The sequence below is a fragment of the Chrysemys picta genome, chromosome 1, assembly GCF_011386835.1.
Source record: "Chrysemys picta bellii isolate R12L10 chromosome 1, ASM1138683v2, whole genome shotgun sequence".
NCBI lineage: Eukaryota > Metazoa > Chordata > Testudines > Emydidae > Chrysemys > Chrysemys picta.
In genome coordinates, this window is record NC_088791.1 from 148,276,951 (window position 1) to 148,295,918 (window position 18,968).

Consider the following 18,968-nt stretch of genomic DNA (forward strand, 5'->3'; position numbering starts at 1 on the left):
GGGGGACTGACGACATGTACCCAGAACCACACGCGACAATGTTTTTGCCCCATCAGGCATTGGGAGCTCAACCCAGAATTCCAATGGGTGGCGGAGACTGCGGGAACTGTGGGATAGCTACCCACAGTGCAACGCTCTAAAAGTCGACACTAGCCTCGGTACTGTGGATGCACACCGCCGACTTAATGTCCTTAATGGGGACACAAACAATCGACTGTATCAAATCGATTTCTAAAAAATCGACTTCTATTAAATCGACCTAATTTCGTAGTGTAGACATATCCTAAGTATGTCAACGCCGTGGAATTGCTTTAAGTATGCACGTAACAGGGGATTATTTTGCTATACTTTTCTTACTCTCTTCTTTTCCTGTTATTTCAGTTATACTTGTTGTTCTAACTGAATCTCAAAGTCTTGGGGTGTACTTCACCAATCTGAGTAAAGAAACTGTTATTTGTAATAAGTACATTTGCACCCCGTTCACATATTTATCATTCTGCCCTATGTTCAACAATTTAGTGATATGCAAAATTTAACTTCTTATTTTGTCAAACTTAATTCTTAAAATTAAGTAAAATTCATTTTGTCTCAATGCGTTGGCTTCATAATTAAAAAAACAAGTTTAAATATCTAATAACTGATGGATGACTAATTCAATGGAACAGGATGACATTTTCAGCTGTGGCACTTCATACAAGTAAAGACGCGATAAGGGAAAGCCAAATGTGTATTGGAAAGATTAAATAGGTAGACAATAGAAAGAGAAAATGAGTGCACAGAAAGTAAGAAGCCAAGTATGTTGCTTGAATAATGAGATGATGACTGCATGAGGCAAGGGTGTGAAAATGAAATGACAACAAAAGGATGCAGTTTGGAAGGAAGATGGTAAAGAAAAGATGAAAGTTAATGTGTGAACATTAGAAAGAAAAGAATAAAGAAGAAAAATAAGAATCAGAACCACCATACAACTGAATATGATAATGTGAGAATATGCCATATCAATCCAAATATGGACTGAAAAGAATTATGGCATAGAATTTTGGCTTAGAAAATAATTAAAAGCTAAAGAAGCCCAGAAGCAGAAACGTGGGAAATCCAAAAGGAGCAAGTGATGTCCATGAAAGGAGGAACCTGTACAGATGACATTCTCTTCTCAAGCATCTCGTACGGGTCACTGCCAGAAACCGGACTAAATGGACCACACGTCAATTTGATGACACAATTCCTATGTTCCTAAGCTTGGCTTTGTGGAGCTAAACTATGAAAGCCTTGACAGTAAAATGATCCAGCTATTTTCACCAATAGGAGTCTGGTTTTCTAACATACCTCATACCAGAAGGGCCTGTTCTTTTTCTGACAGTTTGGCAACACTTGGATGGCTTGTCATGCCAATAAAGTCTCACCAAATTTAGCTGAATTGAACAGAGTGCTCATCTGCAAATGGAAATGTTGATTTGCACTCAATTCTTCTGCTCATCAGAAGGGAGTACAATTTCCTCGCCCATCTCTACCTAATGACCCAGAAGACACTGAACTATTACCTATGTGCCAAAAGGGAGATGGCTCACAAGCTGATCCAATACCACTGCCTTCAGGGAACAAGAATCTTAGATCTCGTGGGATTTCTGTCCATCTCACACTAAGGAATACAAGACCCAGGGATGAGAATCCTGCCCAGACAATTTTTAGAGTTGAGACCCCTCTCCCCAATTATTTAGGTATTCTTCATACATTAAAAAAAAAAAAGGAGGGGGGTGAAAAAACAGTTCCTGCATGGACCTTCTCCCAGAAATCTCCTTTTATCTCTTTCTGTTACCCATGAGCTGTATTTGTATTTCTCTGAATTGGGTTACCCAGTCAGTTTGTTAAGATGAGGGCTGTGTTTTGCTGAATGCCATGTATACATGAAACATTCTTTAAATAATCATTCGTAACTTTAAAAAGAATTCTGTGGAACACGAGAACTGAATCTTCATCTGATTTTCCAACTTAGTTACAAATTGCAAGAAATAGTGGTCTAGTAGATATGTAAGAATATATCATACTGAAACCAACTGCTACTCAGCCTCTGGGTCTTTGTGTACTATATAAAACCTATGTAATAAATTGCCTTTGATATTAACTAATGAAGTAGAAATATCTAGTAATGATAACAATAAAGTGTAATTCCTAAATACAGTTATAACTAGAGCTGAAACTTTTCTTAGGCAAAAATGTAGATGTGACAAAAAGCAAAAAATTCTCATCAGTTACACTAAATTGTCTGTTTTTAAAAAAAGGAAAAGAAATTCCAAAAAAGTCAAAATGAAATGCTTCAATTTTTCAGTTTGAGATTCTTTTGTTTAGAAATTTCCTTCCATTGTATTTTTTAATTTTTTTGATCCAAAACTATTTTTTTTTAATTTTTCGGATTTTCCAGTGAACCCAAAAAATCAGTCATTCACACAGCTCTTGTTGTAACACATGCATGCTCGGTGTGGTGTTTTGTCCCCCTCTAGTAGAAGGTAGGCCACACAGAGGTTGATGAGTCTGCTCCAGCATTGGCTAGGAGAGCAGGGTCTTTTAGCTCAAGCAGTAACAGCACATGCATTCAGACTCGGAGTTCCCAGGTTTTGATAGCTGCTGCCAATGGGACATGGCTTTAAGGAATACTATGGTATATTGCATTTCCAAAACTAACCTTGCCTTTCAGATATATCTTCTGCTTCTTAAAATACTACCGAATTGTCCTTTACTCTGAATGAGTGGGAAATACTTACCTCATCATAGTAAACTCTTAAATCTGCTCTTTTTGATCGCAAGTCCCAGAGTACTACCGTCCCATTTTCATAGCCTATTAATAGCTGGGGAGAAAAAGAAACATGATTATCTTCTCAACGCTAAAATACATTTAAAAATATTTAAGCACTCTATGATTTTGTATTTTTTTTCTAAAATTAAGTTTCTAGCCCTCTTTCACCTACAGATAGAGAATAATTTCAGTTTTGGTGGAAACAATTATTCCCCAGACAGAAAATTCCTTTAGTGAGAAAACAAACTTGAGCATGGACGGTAAGAAACAGTTAAAATTATGTTTATTAGAATAATTTGGCAGAGATGTGGTGCACAAAGCCACATTTCTGAACATGATGGTCACATTTTAATGGTCAATCCACACCACAGTAGGAAAATCAGAGTGGCATGTTGGTTTGTGATGACCTTTGTGAGGTTCTCCGAGGATTCTGATCATCCTTGGGAAGTTCACCTGGATGTTGATGAGCTTGACAAAGCTTGCCTGGCCACTGGTTCAGATACATTCAGTCCTACTACTTGTTCTGTCAATTGTTCAGACAAACAAGTTTGTTTACATTTACAGGAGATAATGCTTCCTGCTTCTTATTTACAATGTCACCAGAAAGTGAGAACAGGCATTCGCATGGCACTTTTGTAGACAGCATTGCAAGGTATTTAGGTGCCAGATATGCTAAACATTCATATGCCCTTTCATGCTTCATCCACCGTTCCAGAGGACATGCATCTCTGGACATACGTCAAGAGACATATGAATCTTTAGCGCATCTGGTATGTAAATATCTTGCAATGCCAGCTACAACAGTGCCATGAGAACGCCTGTTCTCATTTTCAGGTGACATTGTAAACAAGAAGCGGGCAGCATTATCTCCTGCAAATGTAAACAAACTTATTTGTCTGAGCAATTGTCTGAACAAGAAGTAGGACTGAATGGACTTGTAGGCTCTAAAGTTTTACACTGTTTTATTTTTGAATATTTTTTTTGTACATAATTCTACATTTGTAAGCTCAACTTTCATGATAAAGAGATTGCACTACAGTACTTGTATTAGGTGAATTGAAAAATACAATTTCTTCTGTTTTTTACAGTGCAAATATTTGATATAAAAATAAATATAAAGTGAGCACTGTACACTTTGTATTCTGTGTTGTAATTGAAATCAATATATTTGAAAATGTATAGAACGTCCACAAGTATTTAAATAAATGTTGTTCTTTTATTGTTTAACAGTGCAATTAATCACGATTAATTTTTTTAATCACTTGACAGTCCTACTTAGGACATAACCTATAAAGTGATGAGGGTACCTCTGCGCCACATATAATTCACTCTGTTATTCCATGTGGCAGCCAATAATCTAAGGTCACTATGTAAGATGGTAGCATGTCTACATAGAAATCCTCCTGTGTCCAGTTCAAGAAATTATAGCAATAACAAGAAAAGAGAAAAAGGTTAGTTTGATGGCATATGTATGAACGCAATTTTGAAACCAATGTTCTATGATGCACTTCATCCATAAAGAAGAGAAGGTGGGAGAGGCTGGCATCTTTATACAGCAGAGTTACAGTACTTCGGGAACTCTGCGAACTTCCATACTTTGAAATGTTTGTATGTTTTGGAATGTTATCATTTGTCTTTTTTAATGTTTATTTATTTATGTTTTACAAGATTATATTCTTTTAAGTTACTTGTAAACATGATCCTGAATTTCTTAGTTTTCTAATAATTATCATAGATTTTAAGGCCAGAAACGATCATTATGATCATCTAGTCCAGGGTTCCCAGACTTGATTCGTGGATTATTCGGGGTAAGCCCCTGGCGGGCCGTGAGACGCTTTGTTTACCTGAGCGTCCGCAGGCATGGCCGCTCGCAGCTCCCAGTGGCTGCAGTTCGCCGTTCCCGGACAATGGGAGCTGCAGGAAGTGGCCGGCCGTACCTGCGGATGCTCAGGTAAACAAAGCGTCACCAGGCCCGCCAGGGGCTTACCCTGAACAAGCCATGAACCAAGTTTGGGAACCTCTGATCTAGTCTGAGCTCCAGCAAAACACAGGCCAAAGAACCTCACCCAGTAATTTCTGCATCAAATTTTTGTTTGAGTATAGCATATATTTTAGAAAGATATCCAGTCTCGATTTAAAGACTGCAATTGATGGAGAATCCACCATGTCGCTAGGTAAGTTGGTTCCCAAGGTTAATTATCCTCACTGTTAAAAATTTGCTTCTTATTTCTAGTTTGGATTGGCCTTGCTTCAATTTCCAACTACTAGATCTCATTATGCTTTTTTCTGTTTGATTAAATAGCTGCCTGCTATCCGAAATCTCTTTCCCATGCAGGCATTTGCAGATACCTCTTAACCTAAATGAAATAAACTGAGATTCCATAGTTGTTCACCAAAGTTTTCCAGACCTCAAATAATTTTTGTAGCTTTTTTCTAACCCTTCCCAATTTTTCAACATCTTTTTGCAAATGTGAGCACCAGAATGGGACAGTATTCTAGTGATAGCCTCACTACTGCTGTATATAGAGTTAATACCACCTCCCTACTCTTGCTTGATATTCCCCTGCTTATACATCCCCTGGAAGGACATATCGTGGGGAGGGTGTGTTTGTTGGGGAAGGGATGGAAGAAAGATCGTCCGAGGAGGAGAAGTTATGTGCAGGAAGGAGAAGGAAGAGTATGGCAGAGTAAGGCTTTTCTACACCTGATTCTCTTTTGGTTGAAAGTCTTCTGACAGCAGCATCTTTAATTTACAGTAGGACTGAGTGGCTGAAAATTAGGAAGCTGCAATCAGCTTCATGTCAGCTCCTCTTCTCCACTGCCCTTAAGATATGTATGCATACAGTGGAGTACTGAGCCTTATATGTCTAAATATGTATACACCAGCAGGTTGTGAGGATGAACGTTGACAGCCACTCAGAACACTCTTGCGGGTGCTGTTGGGCTAAGGGTATTACTCTGTACTAACCGAGATGGTCTCCCCCATTGAACCTGAGACACTTCCTGTATTTTGAAGGCCCTGACCGGTCTTGAGACTTTAAAGCATGGATTATACTTCTCCCAAGATGAAGTTAGTTTCTGGCCCCAGCACTCACACCAATTCTATAGCCTTCATTCCCAGAAGAAATTGGATCTCATCCTGGAGCAATCTATTGTGAGAAGGATTTCTAAGGGGGAAGGTGGGGTTGGTATGACCTCAACATTTTCAGCTGAAAACCATGATAGATTTGGAAACCCCTTGAAGAAGGAGAGTAAAAAGAATAGTCTTTTCTGTCCTATTAAAAATAGGACTGCTGCTTTTTACAGAATGACTGACCCAACCTCAGTATTCTAGCTGTTAATCTGGTTACAGAATTTCAAAACTTATAAGGCCTGTGAATTACAATGTCTAAGGAACTAATCACTGAGTTCAACATATTATTAGAGGCTCTCATTGAATATCTTACAACCTCCTGACTTTCCCTCATACACCATAATTCCACAATAGAAAAGTGATGAAGAGATTCTTCCCCCCTCCACCCCATTTTCCAATGTTGAACCACACTACTTCTTAATTGATTATAGGACTTTACCTGCTTAATTTGTAATGAAACAGGTTGCGAAGGCACAAGTCATTTTTTTACATTCATAACTGATGCAGCAAGCCCAGAGGTGCCAGCAAGCCTAGAGGTGCCGGGGCTCAGCCCTGGCACAGATTGAGCACAGGACTTTACCCTGTGGTCATGACGTTTCTTTTCCTTGCATGAAGGAAGATTTTCAAAAGCCTTTTGAAAGTCTAAAATAAATTAATCAATCATCACATCATTTGGATAACTTTTTCAAATAATTCTATCTGGTTAGATAATTTATTCCTACAGGAACCATGCTAGTTCACCAATATCACATAATACTCATTTAGTGAAGGAGATCCTAAATTTTAATTATTTTCGCCACTATTTTTCCCAGTACCGAGGAATGGGTCATCCCGGTTTATAATTCCCAGAATAATATTATATTTCATTTTTTAAATGATGGGTGTACAACTGACTATCTATCTTCCAGTCCTCTAGTACAGCATTTGTTTAGGTTTTTCCATCACCTATTTTAGACTCTAGGCACTTCACGTTATTAAAAATACAAAGTTCAATATAAAATTTAAAAAATACCATATACTTTGCTTAATTAATGGACCATCCCATGGTAACAGCATCAACTGGCCATCCATATCCCAACAACCCAATACCCAAACCAGAAATGCACACTTAGACCCCACTAGACCATCAATCCACCTTTACCCCAAATGCATGTAAAATGGAGTAAACAACATATTTTTGTCAGTAGTTCATCTAATTCATTACTTCTTTCAGAATAGTCACATTAATATAATTTAAACCCATTTAAGCCTGGGTCTAAATTACACACCACTACAGGCCTTATTACTTTTTATTTAAATGATCTCAGTATAGTTTTTAACTAAACTTTGACTTTCAAGTGGGAGCTGGGCACCTAGCTGCCATCTGTGTCTTTTAAAAATCTCCCTGTAAAAATCCAATTTCTTTTGAAGTTGGTTATGTGTTTTGCCTATGAGAACAAATATAGTGTGTTCATTCTGGTTATGTTCACTCTCTCCTTTCTCCAAGCTCTCCAATCCCTTATAGTCCTCTCCACCTTCCACACCATACCACATATGAAGTTGGTATGAAATAGCATAAAAGCAACTTTATTTAAGAAAAATACTGATTTTTTGTAAGTCAAATGGAGAAGACAAAGTCACAGTCTATTATTCTTTTTGAATTATTGCATAACTGTGGTAAAAAATGTCTACATTCTATAATACTCACTTATAGAATCACAGGGATTTATCGACACACTGCAAGTACCAACTCCTGCATGCACAGGTAGGGCTGAATTTCCTGCTAAACTCCCCAGAACACATGCAAGAATACAACAACATGCAAGACAACAACTTAATACCACCATAAAGATACAGCACCATCTATTGGTGGCGGTGTTGTCTACACTGCTCATTACAATTTCCCCCTCTCTAACGGAATATGAATTTAAAACAGAAACTCCTATGATTCCAGGCAGTCTGCCATCCCCACAGGTTCCATGTTGATCTGCCCACTCAAGTCCTATATTAATGGAGACATCACTCATAATTTGATTTAGCTTATTAGTGAATGCAGGGTTCATGTCCTCAGGTTATATCTGTTGTGGACAGACTGTCTGTTGAGGACTGCAGTCTCTTGCGGTTCCGAGCGTACCCTGGCAATTCCGCCTTCACATCTGGTCTCCCATTATGAGACACAGAAACATGCTGAGGTACCTCCGAATCCTCCTGTGCATTCCTCTGGGATGATTGTTGAACATCCTCAGTGTTTGCCCAACCCCTCCTTTCAACGAATCCGTGCACCAGTTCTCGATGCACTATAAAGCTCTTGCTTTTTGTATCAGCAAAGATAAGTTGTTTAAAATTTAAATTGCCGTGTAAGGTCCCCTTCAAAAAGGACTACGGGATTTTTTCAAGGCTCCCTTTTCCTGTTGCATAGCTACACCTTCCCTCCTTCCTGGATGGCCACATGATTCTCCTTTTTCCTGGTATCTTAGGCCTGACATGCTCATTTCTGGCACATTTGTTCCTCCACCTTTTGAAATGCTGTCCTCGGGCCACCGATATAAGTCTTCACTGTGTCTCTCACCCACAGGTGCCAGCTTCTTCTGGGCCCCGGGGGTGCTCAACCCCCCTGATCCCCCCCCACCCGACCCCTTCCTCCAAGCCCCTACCCCATCTCTTCCTGCCCCCACCCCACCCCAAAACCCCTGCCCCGCCTCTCGCTGCACCCTTGCTCCTCCCCTCCGAGCCTCCTGCACGCTGTGAAACAGCTGATCGCAGCAGGCAGGATATGCTGGGAGGGAGGGGGAGGAGTTGATCGGCGGGGCTGCCAGTGGGTGGGAGGTACTGAAGAGGATGGGGGGAGCTGGCTGCCAGTGGGTGCTAAGCACCCACAAATTTTTTTCCGTGGGTGCTCCAGCCCTGGAGTCGGCGCCTATGCTTTCACCTGTGAAGGTGCAGGGGGTCTTATCAGTTCTTGATGCCAGAACATGAAGTCCCAAGGAAGCATGGATTTGTGGAGTCCATAAACAATCTCATAAGAGAAGTAATAGATAGTTGAGTGCTGGCTGATGTTTTATGCAAAGACAACAAAAGCTGTTGTATAAACTGGGTCTCATTGGTCTTCACTAACTAATACTCTAAGCATAGAACCAATGGTGCAGTTTACTCTCTCTACTTCCCCATTAATGGCAGAAAGAAGAACAGGAGGACTTGTGGCACCTTAGAGACTAACAAATTTATTAGAGCATAAGCTTTCGTGGACTACAGCCCACTTCTTCGGATGCATATCCGAAGAAGTGGGCTGTAGTCCACGAAAGCTTATGCTCTAATAAATTTGTTAGTCTCTAAGGTGCCACAAGTCCTCCTGTTCTTCTTTTTGCGGATACAGACTAACACGGCTGCTACTCTGAAACCTTTCATTAATGGCAGAGTGGGCTACACTGGTCCTCATCTTAGTTACCTCGAGTTGCTAGCTGGCAAACCTTGTATAATAACTGAGATTCAAATTCTTTCCCCTGATCACTGCAGATGCAACTTGGTTGGCCAAACTGCAACACTACATGTTTCATCAATGCAGCCATGACATTATCAGTCCTTTTATCCTTCAGGGACTGCTCCACCACATATTTTGGGAAAGTGTCATAGACTGCCAGCAAATACTGATTTCCAGTTGGTGTTTCTGGTAATGGGCCTTTCAAGTCAATCTCTATGAATCCCCAGGGCTTACTAGGTTGGGCCATTCCCACTTCTCTCTTTGCAGGTGCTTTCCTTTCTTGACAGGTAAGAGAGAGGAAAGTATCTAGTCATTAACATTTGCAGCCATGCCCAGCCAACACATTTGTTGGATACTTGGCTCAGTGTCTTTTCATACCTCAGGTGACCTTGTGCTTCGTTATCATTGAAGACACTCCAATACTACTTGAAGACACTCCAAGCTTGCTGGCAAGACAACCCTGTTACCTTCTTTGTCCCTTGTATTCACACCTGACACACCACTGCAATAATTTGTGTACAAAATATGCCTTATGAGGTGATATTTGAAAACGAATAACATACTGGTCAATAGTATCATTGTAAAATATATGTAACAATGCTGTATGTGGAATTATGGATACTCGATCATATTATACTTTAAAGTTTGTGACCTAGGCTATGTCTACACTAGCACTTTTGTCGGTCAGTGAAAAAAACATCCTCCTGACTGTCATAAGTTTCGCCAACAAAAGTGCTGGTGTGGACAGCGCTATGTTGGTGGGAGATTCTCTCCTGACAACATAGCTACCACAGATCATTGGAGGTGATTTAATTATGCTGACAGGTGAGCTCTCTCCCATCGCATAGAGCGGCTACACGGGAGACCTTACAGCAGTGCAGTTGCAGTGGTACAGCTGTGCTGCTGTAAGGTCTGTAGTATAGACATAGCCTAAAAGGTGTTTAAATCAGGTATGTCAGGGGAGTTGATTAACAGGTTTTCTCCAGAAAAAGGAAAGCTGCTGGCACCTCAAACCACGTGTGGCCCAAACTAATTTTTGTCACAGATTGCAGCAGGAAGAGATAATTTGCATAGTAGCTACCATCAGTGGAGAGGAACCAGCAGACAAACCATAAGGCTTATCTTCCACACCTCATGGCTCCTTTTCTTAGCATGAACTAATGAACTTTATCTGGGAATACCCATCAAAGAATACATTTCAAAGGTTCTCTGAACTATAATGAGACAGGGAAGCAAATCCTAAGCTAACCTTCTTTTTAAGGAGACTAAGAAACCAAGCAGTTTGATCTCTGTGATGGGTCCTGGGCAATAAAAAGATGGAAAGACGACTGTGGCTGAGAGAAAAACCATCTTGAACAAAAACTGTATTTTACTAGATTACCGTATGTACTCGATCATAAGCCGATTTGTTTATAAGCCGACCCCCAAGATGGATAATTAAAAATGGAAAATGTTTATGACCCATTCATAAGCTGACCCTATAATTCGGGGGTCAGCAAACTTTGGCTCCCGGGCCACCAGGATAAGCCGCTGGCGGGCCGAGATGTTTGTTTACCTTGAGCGTCCGCAGGCATGGAGCTAAACCTAAATAAACAAAGTGTCCCGGCACGCCAGCTGCTAACCCTGACAAGCCGGGACAGTAACTGGTGGGGAAATTTTTGGGGGGGGGGGGAAGCTGGGGGTCAGGGGAGTAACCCTGTGACCACCCCCCACATGACCCCACCCCTAGCCCGGGACCCCCACACTCTCCCCATCCCATCCCCTCCCACCTTATCTGGGGAGGGCCAGGGGAGGATGTCTCTGGCCTGGCTGGAGCTGCTCCGGCAGGCTGGGCGGTGCGGCCACAGCATGTTCCAGCGGGCTGGGCCAGGCCGGGCGGCGCGGCCGCAGCCTGCTCTGGGGGGCAGGGCCGAGCGGCACGGCTACAGCCTGCCAGCCCTGGAGCTGCAGCTGCTTTGGAGGCTGGGGGGAGAGCAGCGTGGCCAGAAGCGGACAGACTCTGGCCCCGCCTCTTCCCTTTTGGCTCTGCTGGCTGTGCTGCCTCTCCTTGCTCCCTCTGTTGGGGGGAGGGGCTGTGTCTCCCTCTCTATACCCATTCATAAGCCGACCCCCTTCTCTGGTGCTTCCCTTTTTTACTAAAAAAATTCAGCTTATGAACGAGTATATACGGTAAGTTTTAGATCTTTAGATGTCTGTTTTCACTTTTATCTACTTGTAAGGATCTCTATTTTAATGTCTTTTACCCGGTATAACTTAATCCATGCTCTTTTGTTAATAAACTTGTTTTGCTTTCATTATAAATCATGAGTTCTAGATAAGTTCAGTACAGTGTGTGCTTCTATTAAGCTGACGGGTTAGACTGTTACACTGTCTCTGTAGAGGCAGCAAGCCTAATTCTTTTTCTGTGAGGGTCCAATGAGAGAGACAGGACCCTGCATGAAGATGATTTTGGGGCAAATTCAAGGCTGGAAGGCTACTAATGTCAGCCTGTGAGGAGGATCCAAGTTGGACATAGCCATGGTGAGGCTTGTGGGCCACTGGCAGGCTGTTGGGGGTCAGAGCTCTGAACTAATGCGGCATAGCCACAAGATACCTAGGGTTACAAGGCAGATGTTGACTGAATCCTTTACTGGCCTGGGTGAACCACAAACCATCACCTTGGCATAGTTGGCTGGATTTACACACAGTTTGTTGGTTAACTGAGGTTCACACTTGCAGCACTGATAAACTGGCTTTAAGTGATTCACAAATCAGAAGGTTGAGAACAGGTTAAAGAGAAGTTACAGTTTCATTATTTTTTGTTTGTTTCAAGTAAGGAAATAGAAAAAGAATAAAATATAAACATTAGTGTCAGTGAAGCAACCACAAAGTTCAAGTTGGCTAGGGTGGAGAATGACAGAATAAAAGAGGAGCATAATCACCAAAAATAGTTAGATAAGGAGAAAGGCAAAGAGCATAAACACCAAAAATGGGAAGCTGCCTAGAGAGCTAAAGAACAAGAATTAGCACACTGGTGGGCCCTAGAAGCTGAGAGGTGAAGGATACCCAAGAGGAGAAGAAAGCAGCTGCACACCAATCATCTCTGGAACTGGAAGCGAAGGATACCCAAGAAAATGAGAAGGAAAGGCTGTATGCCCAGAGCATAATGGACAGGGAGGAGCAGATCCCACAGTCCTTAGGTGTGCCCTCCATCCAAGGAATGCTTAGCTGGGACAAGCTGTGTCCTACATACAAAGAAACAGATGGCACTGAAGAATACTTTACCACTTTTGAGAGGTTATATGAGGGATAGAAAGTTTCAGAGGACAAGAAAATCCTAACTCTGATTGGTAAGCTCTTGGGTAAAGCATTTAATGTATTTAATGAAATGCCAATTGATCAGGCTTTGAAATATGAGTTTTAAAAGGCTGTATTGCAAAGGTTTCAAATTACTCCTGAAGTGTATAGACTGAAATTTAGAGCCCTCAAAATGCATGACTAGATGAGTCATAGAACATATCAGTATAAATTGTCTGATTTGATAAAAAAATGAGTCAAGGGGAAGGAGGCAGAGAGTTATGAATAGTTGTTTGATCTCTTTGCACAGAAGCAGCTCCTGAGCATATATTCTGAAGACGTCAGACATGCTATTTGGGATAAATCCATGGACTGTCCAAAAAGCAGTAGATCACGACTGATTCCTACATACAAGTCAGTGACCAATAAGCAAGCCACAGAGGGAACGGTAGAGGCCCAGTTTTAAGAGGGGCCCCAATTTTGTCACTGGGGAGAAGCAGGGCAGTTTGGAGCTTAGGCACTCTTCACCCCAGAATAGATCCTGCCTCGGAATCTTACTCGCAGACCCCCAGTACAGGAGAGCAGTCCATGGTGTTTCATGTGTGATTCCACTGAACACCTGAGGAATAATTGCCCTAAACTGAAAGAAGCTAAGCCCATACTCCATCCAGCCCAGGTTGATGCAGTACCCCAAGAGGTATCTACAGGTTTCCTGATTAAATTTGTGAGGTCTAATCCACAGGAGGTGGACATGGTATTTGTTAAAGCTGCCAAGGTGAATGACAAAGAATGTATTGGGTGGAGAGACACTGATGCACAGATTTCTTTGGTCAGGGAAAGCATAGTCAGACATGCTCCCTTGGGAGAACGCAGAACTCCTAGCATTGGGACGATACAAATTCACTTTACCTTTGGCTAAAGTACCCGTGGAGGGGGAAGCTCTGGAGGGAACACTGAAAGTTGGGCTGCTGGACAGTATTCCAACAGCACTTCTTGTCTATGTCTAAATCGGCTAATACAGTAACTTGCAGTAAAAAGGAATATTGTTTTATGATCTCAGAAGAAAACTGTACAGACAACAAAACAGGGGGAAAGGGACAGCCCCAGCCCCAGCCCCAGCCCAGCAGGAGAAATCAATGTGCTTTCAGGTGTGGGAGGGGCCAAGATAAGCTCCTGCATAGCACAGGCGAGTAGCTAGCATACAGAGTTAAAGGGGGAGGAGTTATTCCCTGTAACTTGGAGAGGCTGTTCAGGTTATCTATAGCTGGGGCTTTGAAGATGAGAAAGCATCTGTGGTTACATCCTTAAGGGGACCCCAGTGAGGGGAAACAGGGAAAGATTTTTCTGAAGAGGAAGGGGGATTGTACAGGGAAGCATCCATGGGGAAAGATAAAAGCCCTGAGAAACCTTACAAGAACTGGTTGTGCCTGTCCAGCACCATGGGGAGTTCATGTTGCTAGCACATGATTATGCTTTTGCTGGTCATTTCAGGGCATGAAGAACCTATGATAGGTTAAAGAATATTTTTTTATTGGCCAGGGACACAGAATGATGTGGGAGACTATTGTGGGTCTTGTGAATTATGTCAAACGAGAGAGACCTGCAGAACCCAAGAAGTCTCTGTACATTCCTTGCCTTTGATACATGGGGCATTTTATAGGATAGCATTTTGTGGGTCTTATGCCATGTCCTACCCAAAGGCAGAAAAAAACATATCTTGCTGATAGTGGATTTTGCCACTAGATACTCCAAAGCAGTTGCTCTAACTAAAATAGAGGCTGATTCTGTGGTGAAAGCGCTTTTCACTATTTTTAACTGAGTGGGTTTCCCTAAAGAGATTTTATCAGATTGTAAGTCAAATTTCATGTCCCAGCTATTCAAGTTGTGTGGAGTGAAACAACTAAAGGACTCCCCATATCACCCAGAAACAAATGGTGTGGTGAAGAGGTTCAATGGGACACTGAAATCAATGTTGGGAATGTATGTGAACAAAAGAGCCAGTGATTGGGATGAAATGTTACCCTATATGTTATTTGCTTATAGGGAGATTCCCTGAGAATCCATGGGGTTTGCCCCATTTGACTTTCTATACAGCAGGAAAGTGAGAGGACCCTAAGTCTCATCGGGGACTCCAGGGAAGAGGACACTGAGGCAGAGGGGGAACCAGTAACTGAATATGTATAGGTTTTAGGGTAGCAGCTTGTTAGTCTCTAAGGTGCCACCAGTACTCCTGTTCTTTTTGAATATGTATAGAGGTTCAGGAAGGAGTTAAAAGACATGATGGGGACATGTCAGGGAAGCCAATCCAAACAAAAGACATGGTATGATAAACATACTTGTAAACATTCTTTTGAAGTAGGCGACTTGGAACTGGTGCTTATCTCTGTGAAAAAATACAAAATGCAGAATTCATGGGAGGGACCTTTTGAAGTGGTAGAAGAGGTGACTGAATGTACATATCATGTTAAAAGACCGCAGAGTAAAGCTATCCCACAGCCTGTGCATGTGAATAGGCTTAAAGGTCATCACAGTAGGGAAGCCATAGTAAACATGATTTGTTGTGTTGAAGGGGAAACTACCAAGTCACACCTCATTGCCTTGATGGCTGAATGCCAAAATGACTCATCACTTGACGGTATTGAAAATACGCAGTGAGTTAACCCTAATTGAAAAGGGAGTACTGTCTGTGCTACAAACACACAAGTGTTTTCCACCAAGCCAGGAAGGAGTCACGCGATGACCCATAAGATCATCAATGAGGACTCACTGTTGGCACTCAGCCAGGCATCCCGTACCACTGGCAAGGTACAAGAGCAAATTCACCCTAAGGGCTAGTCTACACTGGCAACGTTAAAGCACTGACAACAGTTTTTTCACATCCCTGAGCAAGAAAGTTGCAGTGCTGTAAAGTGCCAGTGTAGACAAGCCCTCAGAAATTCAAAACATGATGCACCTGGGAGTGATTAAAGAATCTGAGAGTTCCTGGGCACTTCCAGTTGTCTTGGTCCCCAAGAAAGTTAACTTTGTAAGATTTTGTGTTGATTGTAGGATACTCAGTGCTGTCACTGGTCCAGATACTTATTGTATTCCCAGAATTGATGGTATACTGGATATTTTGCCAAAGTTAGATATATTAGCATGTTTGACCTTGTGAAAGGTTATTGGGAGATCACTTTATATGAAGATGCACAGAATCTGCTTTTATTACTGATATGGGGCTGTATGAATTCAAAATGTAACCATCTGAGTTAATGAATGTAGTAGCCACTTTTCAGAGGCTGGTCAACTAAGTGTTATATGGATTACAGAACTTCACAAGAGTATGTTGATGATGTTGTGATCTTTAGCAACTCTTGGTCTGATCACAAGAAATACTTGGGGATTGTACTGTTAAAGCTCAAAGAGACAGGCCTAACTGTAAAAGCCTCTAAGTGTAAGATAGAAATAGCAAAGATTCCTCCTTTGGGTCTGCCCTGGCCTGGCTGAGAGCATCCACAACTACATGTTACTTTCCATGTTTATTGTGAACTGTGAATGTATATTCAGGCACTTTGTGAATCCATTTCCACAGGCAACTTTCTGGGTTGCTGCTTTGCAAGGAGCCACTGCAGGGCACCGTGGTCTGTGTACACTGTGAATTCTGTACCCAGTAAATATGGAAAACAGGACTTGAGGGCCTCCACAATAGCTACACACCAAGTTCTGTAGCCAAAGACTTGGGTTCCCTTGGTGGGATGATTTAGCTGGGGGTTGGTCCTGCTTTTAGCAGGGGGTTGGACTAGATGACCTCCTCAGGTCCATTCCAACCCTGTGTGACAGACCCAGACCAGTGGGTCTGGTAGAGGGCAAATATACTGGTCACTGGATGAGTAGTTTTGTGTTCCCTGAGTGACCAGAGCAGAGGCTGCACTAGAGTAATCAGGAACCTGCTAGGCTAATTAGGACAGGCAGGCTAATTAGGACACCTGGAGCCAATTAAGAAGAAGCTGCTAGAATCAATTAAGGCAGGCTAATCAGGGCACCTGGGTTTTAAAAAGGAGCTCACTTCAGTTTGTGGTGTGAGTGTGAGGAGCTGGGAGCAAGAGGGGCAAGGAGCTGAGAGTGAGAGGGTGTGCTGCTGGAGGACTGAGGAGCACAAGTGTTATCAGACACCAGGAGGAAGGTCCTGTGGTGAGAATAAGGAAGGTGTTTGCAGGAGGCCATGGGGAAGTAGCCCAGGGAGTTGTAGCTGTCATGCAGCTGTTACAGGAGGCACTATAGACAGTTGCAGTCCACAGGGCCCTGGGTTGGAGTAGAGGGCAGGCCTGGGTTCCCCCCAAACCTCCCAATTGACCTGGACTGTGGGTTCTTCCAGAGGGGAAGGTCTCTGGGCAGTTCCCCAACCCACATGGTGAATTTCTGAGGCAAGAAAATCTGCCAATAAGCGCAGGACCCACCAAGTTAGAGGAGGAACTTTGTCACACCTGATATTCTATGATTCATTTACTTTGCAACTCCAAAAAACACTCATCTGCACCAATTGAGATCATTAATTTGTTCAAGTGCAAATCGGACAGCAATCTGTGGGGCATCACAGGTTAACATGAATGGATAGGATGGATCCAGGAATTTAAGCACAGCATGGTTTAGAAGTCCTTCTTTCAGTGACTCAAACACTTTTGGTGTTGCTCTGTCCAGACAAAATCACTCTTAGTTACCTGCAGAGGCCTAAAAACCACTGTACCTCCTCCAAGTTTGCAGGAACTTTCCAGTCCTTTCTAACATTCAGAGTCTGGGGTTTGGGTTCCAACTATATGTTGGACTATATGTCCCAGGACGGTGATGGAGCTCTTTGCAAACTGACATTTGTTTCCTGCAAGTTTAAAACCTGATTTCTTTAAAAGCTTCAGAATCTTCCCCAGTCCTACCTGATGTTCCTCCCACATTTTGAAGAAACAAATGAAATCATCTACATATGTGAAGATGTCTTCAGTTCTCAAAACTTGGGTTAGATCATTTTCTACCCTCTGAAATTTCCCTGGTGCATCCCTAAGTCTGAAAGGCATTCTGAAGAACTGAAACACCCCACAAGGTTTCAGAAAGGCAGTTTTATCCCAGTTTCAGATGCCACTTTAATCTGATGAGATCGAGATACACTAGTTTTGATTTGGTAATCGTTTGCTCCTGACATTTTATCCAGGGTGTCTGCTGTGTGCAGAAGTGGGTAACTATTCTGAACTGTCAGTGAATTAAATCTCCTGTGGTCAATGCATAGCCTCAAATTTCCATTGGGCTTATGTCTACAGGCTGATCCTCACGGGTATTGTTGCATGATGACCTGGCTTCACCACAACTTTATTCTGAACCACCAGAGGGAGCAATTCCTCTCTGTCATCCTGCAGGCATGGTAGAGATACCTGTAAGGCCCCAAGAATTGCGCTCTAGTGTCCACACTTCCCCCTACTCCTTTCCAGCAGGAGTGTCTGAATATTGTCCTGGGACAAGTGTGTTTTACTAACATCCCACAGTTTTCGTAATTTTCTCAGATGAAATCCACTCCCAATACAACAGCGCTCAATATATTGGTCAAAACAACAAAAGTCTATTTAGTATGCAGACACCCCAAGTTCAGTGGGAGCTGTATTTCTTCTGTTATCTGCAGTGGATGATGATTAATAGTCACCAGTTTAACTCCTGCAATTTACATTTTCTTCCTTTTAGCAATGGATGGTCACTGTTGCCATCACTTCTGCTGCTGAATCTGCCCCATCCAATACTGCTTGCAGGGATGATCCTGCTACCAGCAGCCTTCATTCACAAGTGCCTGCTACTCCTTCTTGGCATTATCTAGTAACTTGTCCATAAACTTTGACATTGTGTCCCAATTTGAAAAAGTTTAGCAAGTGAAAAGAGCTTGACAGTTTGCAGTTCTGAAATGCAAACCTGAGGATGAATAAACCTTTCCCCAAATAAATCTAGTGTCCTTGCATCTCTATTTTTAGAAGTAGATGTAGACTGGCCTTGTCTTCCCTTCTCATTTAATCATCACTACTAACGTTCCTGGGGTTGAGTGTGAATAAAAATACTCATGACCCTGGGAAGGAACTTGGTATCTCTTCTCCATTCTTTTGGCAGTGGGTGGCAGAGAGGAAGGAGTTTGCCAAAGGATTCTGAGTCGCTCTAAAATGGCTTCATTAATGGGTTAAAATGACTCTAGCAGGTCCTGCAGTATATAAAATATCCACTAACTTATGTGGATTAAATTAAACCAGTTCCATCTGTCTACTTGGGGAGCTCGGGACCTTTTCATAAATTCTTGTTCTATCTTTTAA

The 18,968-nt window shown here is 42.2% G+C and overlaps 1 protein-coding gene across 12 annotated transcripts in view; it reads right to left on the reverse strand.

Moving 5' to 3' along the window:
• The window catches only part of STXBP5L (syntaxin binding protein 5L), a 398,900-nt gene that overhangs the window by 141,743 nt on the left and 238,189 nt on the right, over positions 1-18,968 (reverse strand). For all 12 annotated transcript variants that reach the window (XM_065586857.1, XM_005292701.5, XM_065586846.1 and 9 more), the window contains exon 7: positions 2,760-2,843. In XM_065586857.1, coding sequence (XP_065442929.1) covers positions 2,760-2,843 — 84 coding nt within the window. The remainder of the gene's footprint in view (positions 1-2,759; positions 2,844-18,968) is intronic.